The sequence below is a fragment of the Protomyctophum bolini genome (genome assembly GCF_963924005.1).
Source record: "Protomyctophum bolini genome assembly, chromosome: 15".
Classification (NCBI taxonomy): domain Eukaryota; kingdom Metazoa; phylum Chordata; class Actinopteri; order Myctophiformes; family Myctophidae; genus Protomyctophum; species Protomyctophum bolini.
Genome location: NC_137876.1, coordinates 7369273 through 7386767, shown reverse-complemented (window position 1 = coordinate 7386767; position 17495 = coordinate 7369273). Strand labels below are relative to the sequence as shown.

At 44.9% G+C, this 17495-nt stretch overlaps 1 protein-coding gene across 1 annotated transcript in view; it reads right to left on the bottom strand.

Moving 5' to 3' along the window:
* Window positions 1–17495, bottom strand: part of rnf144aa (ring finger protein 144aa) — a 58008-nt gene that overhangs the window by 19308 nt on the left and 21205 nt on the right. Inside the window, exons 3-4 of the mRNA XM_080784481.1 lie at window positions 3965–4118; window positions 598–702 (exon numbers count right to left, since the gene is read on the bottom strand). Of these exons, the coding sequence (XP_080640607.1) occupies window positions 598–702; window positions 3965–4099 (240 nt within the window). The 5' untranslated portion in view covers window positions 4100–4118. The remainder of the gene's footprint in view (window positions 1–597; window positions 703–3964; window positions 4119–17495) is intronic.

Sequence of the window (17495 nt, the reverse complement as noted above, 5' to 3'; positions counted from 1 at the left end):
GCACTGGAGGAACTTGGCTGGAAGCTGGAGCACAGAGAGAGAGAGAGGCGACAACCCCCCCCCCCCCCCCCCCCCCCCCCCCCCCCCCACCCCCCCCGCTAGACTGGAATGTGTGACAATGTTGTCGCAGTTTTGTACCACTAAAGATTCAGTTCCCGGGGTTTTCTCGAGAAATGGGAGATCATTGGTCAGACGCAGATAATACAGAGATGACCTGTTCTTTAATTGCAGGCGTGTTTATGAGCTGTGCGTTTATGACGTGTGTGTTTACTTTACGACTGAATGTGCTTCAGCTTTCATACAGTTGGGTTTCCAAATTAGAAAAAAAACGTAACATTTGCAAAACAAATTGTGAAGTGAAGTTGGATATTATTCAGCTCTTGACATTGTTTTACATTTAGAATATAGTGCAGTGTCGTCAGGCCACGGCTGGCTCAGGGAAGCGCGCTGAAACGAGGACAGGAACCCAGGTGGGGGATCTCTCTCCCTCTACTCTGAACATCCAGATTGAAGGATAGATAACTGTCTCTTTCATCGCTAAAAGGAGAGGAAAAATATCCGTTTAACCTTCTTTTCCTTCATTCTACCCATCATTACCTCATTTTCCTGCAAGTGTCCTCTCTTGGGACAGGCGGAGTCAGGACAGCTGATTGCAGTTTCAAGGCCTTCTTTGATCAGGAGTTCCACATACTGCTTTAGGCACTAGGAGGGGAAGACACAGAGACACACACCCCACACACACACACACACACACACACACACACACGTTAGATAAAGTTGGAACATGGAAGCCACATAACTTCCCCAAATCATTTCTTTGGAGAATACATTTAATACTTCCATAGATTTTTGTTTTGTTTAGTAACAGCATGGCTGTCTTTATGACAGACAGTCACGCGATACAGTTTTATACTGGCAGCAGCATATAACCACTTGAACCCTGTATACTGTAACTCCATATTCTGGGCTTGTCATAGCAGGTAAATGAACAAACAAAGCGGCTGACAGACAGACTGCTAAAATAGTTGTGAACTTGTAGACCGGCCCCTTTTGGTGAAGAGATATATAGGGCTCCATTTTCGTCACCGCTAAACCCCTTATGCCTAAACTTTTGCTTTTTTTTTTACTATTTTGAAAAACATTTTTGAATAGTTCAACTAGCCAATCTACATTGACACGTTGTGAGCTTGTAGACTGGCCATTTTAACAAGTCTTGCAAAATAATTAAAAAAAGGCAAAAGTTTAGGGTTAAGCGGTTTAGCGGTGACGAAAATGGAGCCCTTTGGTGTTGAACGTGGTTCCAGTGTTGTCACCCAAGTGTGACTAATCCAGAGCAACAGCATTGCTGGCTCCTCCCGTGGTCTTCCTGAACTCAGCGTCGTTAGGGTTGGGATCCCATTCCCTGAACTCAGCGTTGTTAGGGCAGATCTACAAGCTCGTAGCGCGCCACCGAGTGGCGCGCTACGAGCTTGTAGGTCTGCTATTTAAAAAAAATCTTAGAACGACTGACATAGAAGACATAGCTTTTTCAGAAAACCGTCAGGATGTAGAAGACATTTTTTAGAATCTGATCTCAGGTCAAAATGAGTTAATCATTGCCAATCAATATAGACAACCACACGTCTTCAATGATACACATGGAGTCACTTAGCTGCTTCTTTCCCCGACAGTGAGGAGTTCCCAACAGGAGGGTTTAACATGCTATTCCTGCCAGTTCCACTCCATATGATACAAGTTACTAGTGAAGAGAAGAGCCCTCTCCAACCAGCTTTGCATCGAGTCGCAATGCAATCCTATAATATGGACGATGGCGGCACGGACCGAGGCGCTGTGTTGTTTCTCTGTGTTGTTATCGATGGCGATCGAGGGATATTATCCGGCACTAGGAAACGCGACCGCGCCATTTTAACCCATTCTGACCTCAGATCAGATTCATACGAGGTTTCCACTGGACACACACTGGTCTGATTAACCCATTCTGACCTGAGATCAGTTTCTAAAAATGTCAGTCGTTCTTCGATTTTTCAAAAATAGCAGACCTACAAGCTCGTAGCGCGCCACTCGGTGGCGCGCTACGAGCTTGTAGATCTGCTATTTTTCAATAGCTAAAGCATAACATGATGCCAACACCAAAAGGGGTTCCCGTTCAGAATGGGTTAAGGTGGACCTTGGTGAAATGGAGTTTCCTTCACAGTAATCGGGTGATTATTCAAAGGTTAGTGAAAAACACGGCAGGGAAACAATGTTTGTCATCAGTTCCCTTGGGACTCAAAGTGTTAATGTTATTCAACCCATTAAAGCGCTATAACCATTATTTTATACTTTGGATTATTCAAAAATAGCAGATATACCTGAGCTTGTATGCACGGGCCAAATACATCATACACACAGACACGCGGTGTGATATTTTATTTTTTTGAATATGTGTAGAATTAGCCTCAGCAGGTCTTAATGGGTTAATGGTCTACTCTACTGAATACCGAGTGTGGACTACCGATGTTCGAGACTTGAAAATGTGCAATAATGTTTTTCTTCCTGTGGTTCTCATTAGTCACAAAGGATACCTCTATGGACTGAAACGGCATTCTATTTTTAAAAGAGCCGTTTATGAACCAGCACAGCTGTCACAGCCTCCAACGCCATGAGCAGCATCTTACATGATGTTGGAAGTAATGATGGATGTGTTGTTGTGGATGAAACACAGGAGGGAAGAGAGATATGACCAATTCATCACGCACAGACACAGGGCTGTGAAAAGAGTCATTTCTTTCTACATGTTTCATCCCCCGTTTAAAACAACAATAGTTGCATGTTCTCCCCGTGTCCCCTAGGGTAGATACCCTCACAAAAAAACATGCAGTAATCCCATGGTCTCTAAATTACCTCCCCCGGGCCAGCCGGGGCGCCTGATGGAGGGGAAAGGAACTGGTCGGAATAACGTGTTCCTTCCACGTGCTACGTCCGGCCAGGGAAACTCCCCCCTGTCAGGTGAAAAGAAGCAGCTTGGACTCCTCATGCATTGAAGGAAGCATGAGGTCAGTCTGGCAGAGGAAGTGTAGCGCCCAGGATTACATTAGATAATTGACACTGGGTGAAAAAAGTGGGTTGCAAAATTGTGGGATAAAAATGTATATATATATATATATATATATATATATATATATATATAGATGCGGTCCGGTAAAGAGTCTGAATTAAAACATGTTGTATACTAAATGTATTCAAGACCATATATTTCAACAAAGGAAGGAAAATGACAAAGAGTGCTGGCTATAACTGGCCATATAACTTTAACACGCATGCAACCGTTGTCCAGTGTTTGCTCTCTCTTAGGTTTCACTTCACACTGGCTTTATCTTAGCTGTCTAGAATAAGGTCTAGTATAAGTGAACACTGAGCTCATGATTTATAGGCAACATTTTGTTAAGTGAAAAAAAGACAAAATGTTATCGCTTATCCGACCTGTTGTCTTACCATACAGTACTTTTTTATAATGTTTATAATACAGGGTTAAGTGGTCAATCAGACCAATTAAATAGTCAATTATAAACCATCTATTCAAATTATTTTTGTGTCGATTAATTGATATACAAAAAGAAAGTATGTATATTATAAAAAAAAAAAAACATGCTTGTCAATTATTCAGCTGGTTATTGGTTCCAAATATTGTTTCAATATATTTTCCGTCTGCCCAGCCCTACCCCATATACCACTGTAGAATCAGATAACTCATCGAGGCTGGGCTTGGACACACTTTGTTAGCTAATCGGCTTCGTAACTGCCAAACCAACAAGCCTGCGCTTATGTCACTCTGTCCACAATGAATGACAATACACTATGAGAAATATTATGGTTCTATTTGACTGGTCAAATGTCAAGGATACCGAGGTCACCTGGCAACGAGCCACACCGTTATGTAACTATGCACACCTCTAGGGTCCCTTTGTTCCATTCTGTTTCTCACCAGTGTACAGAAGACACATTGGCACTGTGTGATGGTAGTCATCTGCTCCAGAGGGAACTCTCCAAGGCACAGCTTACAGGAGACCAGCGGGTCCAAGGCCAGCTCCCAGGTGGGACGGTATCGTGCCGTAGTCATCTTCACAGCCACAGAGCTACTAGAGAGAGAGAGAGACAGACCGAGGGAGATAAGCAAAGAGAGAGACAGAGGGATAGATAGGAGGAGGAAAAAGGCAAACTCTTATTTAAGCCAAATTCATCCCCAGACAACATCATATTGTTTTTGAGTGAAGGCTCTCGCAGCCAGATAACTTTGAAGATAAGAATAGACAGCATAAGGACGGATCACATTCATAATTCCACAGACAACACAAAAGGAAAGATGAGATGTTGTTCATAATTTTAAAAATAGATCTGGCATGCACACTCTGGTTTGTATCCGACGGTCACCGCACAATATATCTAAAAGTGAGATGCACTTTAGTATCTGCACTTGGATTTTACACATGCTGTACATGCATTGTATATGCAGCTCCCGCTGTATGGAGAATTACATGTGCCCTTTGCCTAAACAGACAATCTGTCTGTATTTATTCTCATTCAAGGCCTAACAAGAAAGAAAAGAACAACTGTTCCAAAGCACTGTCCTCACCCGCTGTGAGTTAACACTTTCATTCACTGTCCTCACCCGCTGTGAGTTAACACTTTCATTCACTGTCCTCACCCGCTGTGAGTCAACACTTTCATTCACTGTCCTCACCCGCTGTGAGTTAACACTTTCATTCACTGTCCTCACCCGCTGTGAGTTAACACTTTCATTCACTGTCCTCACCCGCTGTGAGTTCACACTTTCATTCACTGTCCTCACCCGCTGTGAGTTAACACTTTCATTCACTGTCCTCACCCGCTGTGAGTTAACACTTTCATTCACTGTCCTCACCCGCTGTGAGTTAACACTTTCATTCACTGTCCTCACCCGCTGTGAGTTAACACTTTCATTCACTGTCCTCACCCGCTGTGAGTTAACACTTTCATTCACTGTCCTCACCCGCTGTGAGTTAACACTTTCATTCACTGTCCTCACCCGCTGTGAGTTAACACTTTCATTCACTGTCCTCACCCGCTGTGAGTTAACACTTTCATTCACTGTCCTCACCCGCTGTGAGTTAACACTTTCATTCACTGTCCTCACCCGCTGTGAGTTAACACTTCCATTCACTGTCCTCACCCGCTGTGAGTTAACACTTCCATTCACTGTCCTCACCCGCTGTGAGTTAACACTTCCATTCACTGTCCTCACCCGCTGTGAGTTAACACTTTCATTCACTGTCCTCACCCGCTGTGAGTTAACACTTTCATTCACTGTCCTCAGCCGCTGTGAGTTAACACTTTCATTCACTGTCCTCACCCGCTGTGAGTTAACACTTTCATTCACTGTCCTCACCCGCTGTGAGTTAACACTTTCATTCGCAGTGAGTCATGCTTTTTATGTGAGGGGGGTTTATTTTGTCTCCCCCCCCCAGTCAGACCGGAGAGAGCAAAGAGCACCCACTCTGTTCTGTTTACAGGAAGTATCCCTGCACACACAACGTCAACGCTGTCAAAACTCTACCCCGCGCTGCTAAGCAACCAGAGACAGAGGTCTGGTGGTTAGTGGCGGTAAGGGGGAGAGAGTTGGGGGAGAGAGGAGGTCTGGTGGTTAGTGGCATTAAGGGGGGAGACAGAGGTCTGGTGGTTAGTGGCAGTAAGGGGGGAGACAGAGGTCTGGTGGTTAGTGGCAGTAAGGGGGAGAGAGGAGGTCTGGTGGTTAGTGGCAGTAAGGAGGAGAGAGGAGGTCTGGTGGTTAGTGGCAGTAAGGGGGGAGACAGAGGTCTGGTGGTTAGTGGCAGTAAGGGGGGAGAGAGGAGGTCTGGTGGTTAGTGGCAGTAATGGGGGAGAGAGGAGGTCTGGTGGTTAGTGGCAGTAAGGAGGAGAGAGGAGGTCTGGTGGTTAGTGGCAGTAATGGGGGAGAGAGGAGGTCTGGTGGTTAGTGGCAGTAAGGGGGGAGAGAGGAGGTCTGGTGGTTAGTGGCAGTAAGGGGGGAGACAGAGGTCTGGTGGTTAGTGGCAGTAAGGGGGGAGACAGAGGTCTGGTGGTTAGTGGCAGTAAGGGGGGAGAGAGGAGGTCTGGTGGTTAGTGGCAGTAAGGGGGAGAGAGGAGGTCTGGTGGTTAGTGGCAGTAAGGGGGAGAGAGGAGGTCTGGTGGTTAGTGGCAGTAAGGGGGAGAGAGTTGGAGGGAGACAGGGAGAGGCAGAGGGGGAGCAAACGCAGAGAGAGAGCAAAATGCAGTCTGTGGAGACAGAAAAAAGAAGTGTGAAGGAAGAAAGGAAAAAGAGAGAGTGTGTGTGTGTGTGTGTGTGTGTGTGTGCACTGTGCAGCTTGCTTTGCACCGGTCAACACACAGCCTGCCTCAAATTCACACAAAGGAGGGAAAGGATGGGGTGGGGGGAGGGGAGGGGAGGAGGGTGTCGGGGAACATGTGATCCCTCCATGGGTGGACTGTGAGTAAACACCACCTCCGTGCCGTCTACTGTACACGTGCCATCCGGAGAGCAGAGAGCGTGAGAGAGATGGAGCACGGGGACGTGGAAAACAGGAGCCAAATAGAGTAGGCTGCTTCTAGTAGTCACGGCAAACTGACACGAGAGGCGTCATCTTCCCTCAGGAGCAAGGCAGTGGAGGGGAGGGGAGGGGAGGGGGGTGGTGCGGCTAGGAGGAGCCCATGTCCGACTCACATAAGCAGCCTGCGATTGTTGGGGTCAATCCTGGGGCGATTTATCAGGGATTGATTCTCATATATGGATCAATCAGGGATCGATCTAAGATGGATCAATCCCCCGATGGTCAACTATCTGTCTACCGATCAGACACCATGGAGCAGCCAGCAATTACCCGTAATAGCAATTCGGAACCCGGATTCATACTTGGTTGAGCATAACTCTGAGTTGTACCGAGTTGTTCGCACACTGACAGTAGACCTACAAGCTCACAAGGCGGTGTGAGCTTGTATAGGTCAGCTATTTTGGAGTGCAAACAACTGGAGTGAAACTGTGCAACTCAGACTTCACGTACAACAACTGAAATTGTTATCAGGATCATGAATAAATGCAGGATTCATGAATAAAATCCTTCTGGGAGATTTGGTGTTGGGGGTACGGTGACATAACCCGACGCTGCCAGATCAGAAGAAGCTTGCTACACACATTTATTTCACAGCTTATTGGGATCTCGGGAGCCAATTAGATGACGGGGGCTGTTCCTTTTTTTCCCCAAGATACTTGGTAGATGATTGGATGGGACCGTCTGTCTATCACCGTGTGCAGGGCATGCAAACCCTGATCATTAAACACGGGCAGACGCAATGATACAGTCCATCATTCATTGTTAAAGCTATCCAAAAGATATTCCCATTCGTCTTTGTGTCTGCCCCCATCTGGCAGAGTCAGGTTAAAGGGACACTTCACCCTTTTTGCAAAAAAATATATGTTAATGAAGTTTAGAAGCTTTAGAACACTTTGCTGGGGGTCTTTATGTGTGTAATATGTGGTTTTAGATATTTTAGATTGTAGCAGTGAGCCTGTTGTCTCTGATGTCATGGACACTGGGCTCACTTCCTTCCTGGACTACATGTTGTCTCAGTAAGACAGCTCTCCCCCCTATCCACAAGGAGGCGCAGTGCACCAAAGAATTATGGGAATTGTAGTCCAGGAAGGTAGTGAGACCATGGCAGTGTCCATGACATCAGAGACAACAGGCTCACTGCTACAATCTAAAATATCTAAAACCACATATTACACACATAAATACCCCCAGGAAAGTGATCTAAAGCTTCTAAACGTCATTAACATATATATTTTTGCAAAAAGTGTCCCTTTAACGGTGACAGTGTGAATTTTCAAGTGAGCGAGAGAGAGAGTGAGAGAGAGAGAGAGAGAGAGAGAGAGAGAGAGACACCATGAGATGCGGAGGAGGCCAGTCCGTCTAAAAAATGCCAAGCTAGTGCCACTGAACTATATTTAAAGTCTGTACTGTAGCTAAAGTTGCCACGGTGACGGAAAATAATCTATACTCTCGTACTGCACAGTCAAAGAATGTCTAATAGATAGATAAATAATCTATACTCTCATACTGCACAGTCAAAGAATGTCTAATAGATATAAAATAATCTATACTCTCATACTGCACGGTCAAAGAATGTCTAATAGATAGATAAATAATCTATACTCTCATACTGCACAGTCAAAGAATGTCTAATAGATATAAAATAATCTATACTCTCATACTGCACAGTCAAAGAATGTCTAATAGATATAAAATAATCTATACTCTCATACTGCACAGTCAAAGAATGTCTAATAGATAGATAAATAATCTATACTCTCATACTGCACAGTCAAAGAATGTCTAATAGAGAGGGGAACCTTTTTTTTTCCCAGCCCCAAAATTGGTTTCTCTTTGTTTATATTGGCTGTGCGAGGAGGATTGACAGTAGGTCGATGGGGACAAATTAAATAGTTTCATGAGGAGTGCCCGCCCGGAGGATGGGAAGAGAGGGAGGGAGGGAGGGAGGGAGGGAGTGAGAGATAGATGGAGAGAATGTGTGAGAGATAGAGGTGGGGAGGACTGGAGTGAGATAGAGGGGGGGGGGAAATAGTTTTCACAAAGGAGGTGCAGTGTGTCGTGTTCCACATTAACTTCTGCATTATTCACTAGAGTGTCCATTATCACTCTGAATCTCTCTCACACACACACACACACACACACACACACACACACACACACACACACACACACACACACGTGATCGATGAAGCCGATCTCTACAAGTAGTGAGTGACGGAGTGGAGCATTCTTCCTCACCACTGGTCATCACAAGTCACTCATCCGTCTGAAGGAGGTCACCTCACAGCTTCCGGGCATACATCAACATTCACACACACACTGCTGCTGAATGGCTGCGAGAGAATTAATTCCATATATGAATGAACTCACGAACGCTGCACATAGTCACGTTATAACAGTCACACACACACGCGCGCGCACACACACACACACACACACACACACACACACTTTTGTAACAGGATGAGTGGTTATGCATGTAACCTAGAAAGTGAATGCACTTACAGAACTTAAGCTGCATAGATAGAAAAGCCCTTCACATGAAAAGGCCGCTTCCTATGAAATTTGAATAAAATACCTCTTCACCTGACCTACCGTAAATTTCAACAATGTGGTAGGAAAGGAAATAACAAAACACAAGCCTACGTATATGTTTAAAAATGAGTTTTGTTTCTCCCATTGTTCAGGACAAATACAGTAGTTTGCATGCAGGGTTTTAAATGGTTATAAACTGCTCTTTAGAACGATGAACAAAGGCACATTTCATTATGTAATGGAGATTATGGAGGAATACATTGATTTCCCTAGTGAAATAAACAAAACATGCGCAAACAGCAGCATTTTCAAGGTTTTCTTGTTCAGCAGCTTAATACAGCTTAATACCCTTTGATGTCTCAACCACTTTCACCCTGCCTGGTGTCCCAATTCTGGGCATGTCCAAAATTTTAATACAAAACATAGCAGATCTCCAAGCTCACAACACATTGTGATGCTGATGCATTGTGAGCTTGTAGATTGGCTATGTTTGACCGAAAGTCTCTGTGTTTCTCTTGGTCAAGAGTCGGCAGCACAGCACAGTACCGTTGGGTATGATTTCATTTGGACACCCAGCCCTGCACAGGAAGGCTCTATATTCAAATCAATGCTCCTTCCTAGCTTATTAGGAACGCTATAAAAAGCCAATTCCCACCTGGACACCCTCAGGCTGAGTGAGAATGAAAGAGAAAGGGGGGAGAAGATTGTCACGACCATGCAGACACACACACACACACACACGCTACAATAGAGTAGACTACATTCACACACGCACGCGCACACACACACACACACACACACACTACAATAGAGTAGACGACATTCACACACGCACGCACACACACACACACACACACACTACAATAGAGTAGACTACATTCACACACACACGCTACAATAGAGTAGACTACATTCACACACGCACACACACACACGCACACACACACGCGCACACACACACACACACACACACACACACACACACACACACACACACACACACACACACACACACGCTACAATAGAGTAGACTACATTCACACTCACTATAGATCCTTCTGAAGAGCACATTTAATCCAACCAAACATCCTGTGAGTATAATCTACCACGCCACTTACTCCTATATAATGTATAACCCATTACACACACACGAGAGAGAGAGAGAGAGAGAGAGAGAGAGAGAGGCATGAAGGACAGAAAGTGATATATTTCAGCCGTTTTCACCTGGCCTGACAGCTTTCACCGTGTATACTCATTACATAATGCCACAACAAAGCATTGCATAAGGCTCTATTTATAATCCTCACCTATGGCTGATGTGAAGAAAAGATTCATAACCGCTAAATCTTCTGGGTGTGGGAGCTGCACGTAAAAAAAGAAAATCACACCTGTGTGAACTGAGTGGTGCAACTCCCCCCTCTCCCCCCTCTCTCTCTCTCTCTCATTAGCAGGCAACAGTGCAGCACTGTCTCTCTCTCTCCGTTTCTGGCACAACAGCGCCCCTACTGGTACTCATACTGGTGCTCATTAACGTCACATAGGTGAACACGGACATTGCTGTTCCTTGGGAGTGGTTGCACCACTCAAAAGATCCTCACACACACACACACACACACACACACACACACACACACACATACAGTACATGTGCAGCCAATGCAAATACTATTACTAGCATTATAGCCTTGCACGTAAAATACACCCGTCCGTCCGTCCGTCCGTCCGTCCAACAACCCCGCAACATTCTTCCAATGCGTGCACAAAGCTGTCAGTCAGTCAGCTGCTCTACAAGAATCCACAGTCATCCAATTAGCGAGAGAGCGCGTTGACAGCTTGTGATAATAGCTGAAACCATGGTGATTGTGACTTAACTGGAGCCTGAACACAGGCCAATGGATGTGATAATAGCTGAAACCATGGTGATTGTGACTTAACTGGAGCCTGAACACAGGCCAATGGATGTGATAATAGCTGAAACCATGGTGATTGTGACTTAACTGGAGCCTGAGAACAGGCCAATGGATGTGATAATAGCTGAAACCATGGTGATTGTGACTTAACTGGAGCCTGAACACAGGCCAATGGATGTGATAATAGCTGAAACCATGGTGATTGTGACTTAACTGGAGCCTGAACACAGGCCAATGGATGTGATAATAGCTGAAACCATGGTGATTGTGACTTAACTGGAGCCCGAGAGCAGGCCAATGGATGTGATAATAGCTGAAACCATGGTGATTGTGACTTAACTGGAGCCTGAGAACAGGCCAATGGATGTGATAATAGCTGAAACCATGGTGATTGTGACTTAACTGGAGCCTGAACACAGGCCAATGGATGTGATAATAGCTGAAACCATGGTGATTGTGACTTAACTGGAGCCTGAACACAGGCCAATGGATGTGATAATAGCTGAAACCATGGTGATTGTGATTTAACTGGTGCCTGAGAGCAGGCCAATGGATGCTCGCCTGCGTGTCATCATTTCTTCCTGCAACATTAAGCCATTTCGACCTGAGATCAGATTCTAAAAATGTCTTCTACATCCTGACAGTTTTCTGAAAAAGCTATGTTTCTATGTCAGTCGTTCTTTGATTTTTCTGTTGAAAAATAGCAGATCTACAAGCTCATAGCGCGCCACCAAGTGGCGCGCTACGAGCTTGTAGGTCTGCTATTTTTCAACAGCTAAAGCATAACAATGCTTAAAACACCAAAAGGGGTTACCGCGCAAGATGGGTTAATGGACAGAGTGCATCATAATATGATATTAGCAGAGTCAAACCATCCGCCACCTCCGCTGCAATATCAACATACACATAACGCAATCTGGTCTCATATTTATTTCAGTCGATCTCCATGCCAAGCCAACGAGCTATTATAATTGCCTCCCATAATTTATGAAATGATCCACTGCTGGATGTTTCATTCACTTGCATGTATGAATGTTACCTCAACCTTCACAGTGGGCCCATATTGCTATTCGTTTTGCTTCATAACATAGTTATAAACTATAAACTTTGTTGGAAAAGACCGAATCTCAGGGCAAACTTGTATTCATAGCAACTAGAAACTAGAAATCTACAAGGCCAGAAAAATGGCGTTGGCCTATAATGAGAAAATAGGGACGCCAGGTTGAAGGGGAGAGAGAGACACAGAGACATGAGCAATATGCCAAACCCACGGCTTTTCCCCCACAGACTCCCATCAGTGTGCCGCGATTATTATCGGTCACCTTGCTGTGTACAGTACATCTATATACTGTATATACTGTAGCTCCCATTAGGGAACAGTACAAACATGCAATATAAACACACACACAAGCGCACACACAGTCACACAGTCACAGTCACACACACACTAGCTGGGGTCACACTTGGACTTGGAAAGATTCGGCTTTTGGTGACTAGTTTTTGAATTTTGGCGTGGTGTTACAGTAGGTATGGGTATAATGATAAAAAAAAAAGCTGTGCAAATGTATTGGGAGCGCCCCCTAGTGGTCGGTTTACACAGACTCAAATATTAGACACTTATAGGTATGGTTGAAAACTAAAATAATTGATAAGAGATTTTGCAATGGATTCTGTTACTAGTGGGTGTGCTAAATAACATACTAAAATCTTAAGAAAAACGAAAAATAGCAGATCTACAAGCTCATAGCGCGCCACCGAGTGGCGCGCTACGAGCTTGTAGGTCTGCTATTTTTGAAAAATCGATAATATTCATATTTTCCCTGAGGAGAAGAGACTGGAGCAGCACGGACATGTAGAGCCTTTTATTTAGGTGCCGAGGATACAGCAAAAGACTAAGACGTTTCGACCTTGCGGTCTTCATCAGAGTCATGAAGACCGCAAGGTCGAAACGTTAGTCGTTTGTATACTCAGCACCTAAATAAAAGGCTCTAAAATGTCTGTGCTGCTCCAGTCTCTTCTCCTTATGCAACTCATGATGTCCTTCCTTGCGCCTGTGAAGCACCGGATCAGCCGTTTCAGGCTTGAGGCGCGTTGGTTGGTATAGTCTCCCTTTATTCATATTTTAACCCTTACGCACAAGACTGGCAACGGCCGACCGCGATAAAAACCAATCGGTGATGATGGGGATCGGTCCCAGAAAACCTGATCGGAGCCCACCTCTACTAGCCCATTCTGACCCGAGATCAGATTCATACGAGGTTTCCACTGGACACACACTGGTCTGATTAACCCATTCTGACCTGAGATCAGATTCTAAAAAATGTCAGTCGTTCTTCGATTTTTCAAAAATAGCAGACCTACAAGCTCGTAGGGCGCCACTCGGCTCTGCCCTGTGAAGCACTTTGAGTTGCATTCATGTATGAAAGGTGCTATACAAATAAAGATTATTATTATTATTATTATCTTTATTCAAGCCTTTCCTCTTCTAATAAGCCTGATTTTAAGATGTTGTGAATGCTTCATACTGTGTGTGTGAGTGTGAGTGAGTGAGTGAGTGAGTGAGTGAGTGAGTGAGTGAGTGAGTGAGTGAGTGAGTGTGTGTGTGTGTGTGAGAGTTCTGAATGAGGGTGTAAGCATATTCAGTCAGCTTGTTGTAACTTGTGGTTATCCTGCCACCCAGACGCTGGTAAGGAATAGAGTTGCAGAAAATGTGATGCATGGTCGTTAAGAGATCTGAACAGACATCAGAAAGAGAAGGGTTAGAAGAAAGAGATCTGAACAGACATCAGAAAGAGAAGGGTTAGAAGAGTCAAATAAAGGCTATTCTGTTAGGCCAATGCCATGTTAAGCCCTTTTGGTGTTTTAAGCGTTGCGTTAAACTTAAGAGTGGCGTGCTATGAACCTGTAGGTCTGCTATTTTTGAAAAATCGTTAAAATGTGCCTCAAATCTTTCAGAAAATTGTCATGATTTAGATAGAAAACTTTTTTTTTTTTTATGTCGACGTCAGGCCTGAATGGGTTAATACAGTAACAGTACTATACCTCACACTCATGAGAAAATCAATTATTGAACGAAGCCCGTATTTTGTGTACTTGGGGTGCAGGAAACCTCTATCATGAAGAAGACTTCCCCAAAAGTGCATATTATTACCATATCACTCTTTAACAGTGATCTTCTCCTAGATTATTCTGATGCATAGAAAAAGTAATCCATGGAATAACCACCAAAACGATAATCAATAGTTGCAGGCGCCTACTCTTGCATAACATGCAACAGTAAGTAAGCCTTGCGGAGCCACGAGGCCCATATTAGGGGCAGGAACCCATTTCCCGTTTCTGTAGCGTGAGGCAGCTTGATGTACAAGTACTGTACACACCCTGGACATGACGCTAGTATGCCGCAGGGACTCACCCCCAATCCCACCCTTGATGCTGAGTGCCAACTGCCAAGCAGGGAGCCACTGGGTCCCGTTTTTCACAGTCTTTGGTATGACCCGGCCGGGGATCGAACCCCGACCTCACAGTCCCAGGGCGGACACTCTAAACATGCAACAGTAGGCAGGATAAACTGCTGGTTGCAGCGTGGTAAACATATACCCATACAAATACATAACTAAACATACCAGTGTTACGCTGCCTCTAACCCCATCCCGCTTCTTATTTGACCCGATATTCAACACCTGGCCAAAATCAAAACAGATGTCGGTGTGTTTAGACATCTCCTTCTGAAATATCACATCTGTGCACATTTGGAAAACGGTGTGCCTGTGAGGTCAGAGAGCCGAGGACAGCTCACGACAAAGCTCAAGGCCAGAAACAGAAATTTGAATTTGTATTTGTGTGCTCCAGTGATCGATGAAAAAAACCCCACAATTAAATCGTTAATCGCAATTATTTGTGACAATAATGGTTGTGTAAAATCGTATAATCGTGACAGGTCACACCTATAAGCTCTGGTCCAGAGGCCAGGCTGCAGATAATAGGCCATGGGGGCTATCAACAAAATGAAAACAACTTTATCAAATGGGGATCCGTAGCCAAATGCATTTCAAACTGGAGGTCAGTGGATTTAAAAAGGCTGAGAATAGGGGGAGTACAGCCACTTCTCCCAGTCAAGACACACCGTTACTGACCGCTGTACCCCAGGGGAGTACAGCCACTTCTCCCAGTCAAGACACACCGTTACTGACCACTGTACCCCAGGAGAGTACAGCCACTTCTCCCAGTCAAGACACACCGTTACTGACCGCTGTACCACAGGAGAGTACAGCCACTTCTCCCAGTCAAGACACACCGTTACTGACCGCTGTACCCCAGGAGAGTACAGCCACTTCTCCCAGTTAAGACACACCGTTACTGACCACTGTACCCCAGGAGAGTACAGCCACTTCTCCCAGTTAAGACACACCGTTACTGACCACTGTACCCCAGGGGAGTACAGCCACTTCTCCCAGTCAAGCTGACAACTCTCCAAATGTGTTCACATCATAACACACAGGAGTCGGGGTCGTTTATTTCTGGGCATCTCAAGCTGGAGAGGACGTGAGGGGACGGAAGGAGCAGGTGGGGACAGTCGCTGTCTGTGCTTTTGTGTGTGTGTGTGTGTGTGTGTGTGTGTGTGTGTGTGTCCGTATGCGTGTGCGTGTGTGTGTGTGTGTGTGTGTGTGTGTGTGTGTGTGTGTGTGTGTGCGTCCCATGGTGCCTAGCGAGTGGGTGGCGTTTTGGGCAGACAGACAGTGGTCATGCTTGGGGGTAAAGTAGGACAACAAAGCAGTCTCAGGCCTACGTGGTCCTCCTGCCATTTCTCTGCGGCAGACCCAGTTAAATATCCTCTCTGCTTCTGGAGTGGGGAAGGGTTAGTGACTGACCCCTGAACCCGCGAGGTCTGGGGGAGTTTTGGTGTTAGCATTATGTCACCCTTTAGCTATTGAGATAGCAGAGATAGCACCGAGTGGCGCGCTACGAGCTTGTAGGTCTGCTATTTTTTCTAAAATCGAAGAACCACTGACTGATCACAATAGAAACATGGCTTTTTCAGAAAACCGTCAGGATGTAGAAGACATTTTTAGAATCTGATCTCAGGTCAAAATGGGTTAGAAGAACAGGAGTCCCATAAATAGGATGCCCTGCTCATGCATTCGCGGGCGCGAAATTCTAGTTGAACTACAACTCTATAACGGGGCCGTTAGGGCAGACATGCTGAGACTCAGGCTGTGCTTGATGAGAAAGTGTAAATATTCATGAGGTCCAGTGTCAAGTTCACAACGTGCCGTGACGTGTTGTGAGCTTTAGATCAGCCATTTTTTGCCAGAGATATTTAGCGTAGAGGGAATAAAGTAGGGGGGACTCTGGTCAAATAAAGTATGTAAGGTTTAAGACTAGATTATTATTTAATGAGATCCAGTGGTACTGTATTTTAAATGTACTAGTTTATGTAAAATCTGAAAGAACAAAAGAAAACAAAACGATAGGCTGCTTGTAGGGCTGAGCGGTACCCCACCACTGGACGGCACAGTGTTTTCATATTCATCCACCATCAGGATGATGGATAAATGCAAGCAGACGCATCTATCAATCCGACAGATATATCCCTCGGATAGATCCCCCTCAAAGAAATAAATAATAAGAGAAAAAAAAAAAACACATACTGAGTCTTGTCAGAAAGAGACAAACTAAAGGCATATGACATTAACATGACCACAACAGTAGCGTTGTGACTTTGTTTGTGATGCTAAGCTACTTGGAATGCCGCTTGCGTTTACATGCACTGGCTGATTTCCACATCCAAAGTGACTTCATTCATGCTGCATGGAAGGAAGACGGAGCCAAGAACAACAAAAGCCTTGTTTTGATCTCAGAGGGGCGAAACAAACGCACCCTGAGACAACAACAAAGTGGAGAGAGCTGTTGTACTACAGAGAGACCACAGCACTCTCTCTCTATGAAGAACAACACTGTTCCACACTAGAGAAACAAGAGGGTGAGCAATGGAATTATTCCTCATCGTCCAGGGCTCGGAATGCAGTCAGACACGGCCCAGTAGCTAGAGATAACATTCCGTTTGCTTTGCTATCACAATTTACAGACCCTAATGACAAGTCTTTGGCAACATATTGCGATACGTCACATTTCTACCAGTTTGTAGCAGCAGACAGACAGTGTCCTCTTTCTGGCTGTGGTTGTTGGGGGTAACAAGTTACAACAGTTTGTAGCAGCAGACAGACAGTGTCCTCTTTCTGGCTGTGGTTGTTGGGGGTAACAAGTTACAACACAGACTAAAATTACAACATTTTAATCTATCTGTGCACTTCCATGTCACAAATTAAATTCCGAGTCAATTAAGGTGAAGCAGCGTTTTGTGTCTTTTTTCCAAGTGAATTTCTTCGAAAAAGACACAACATTAAATACTGACAAATCCTCTCCAAGTAGT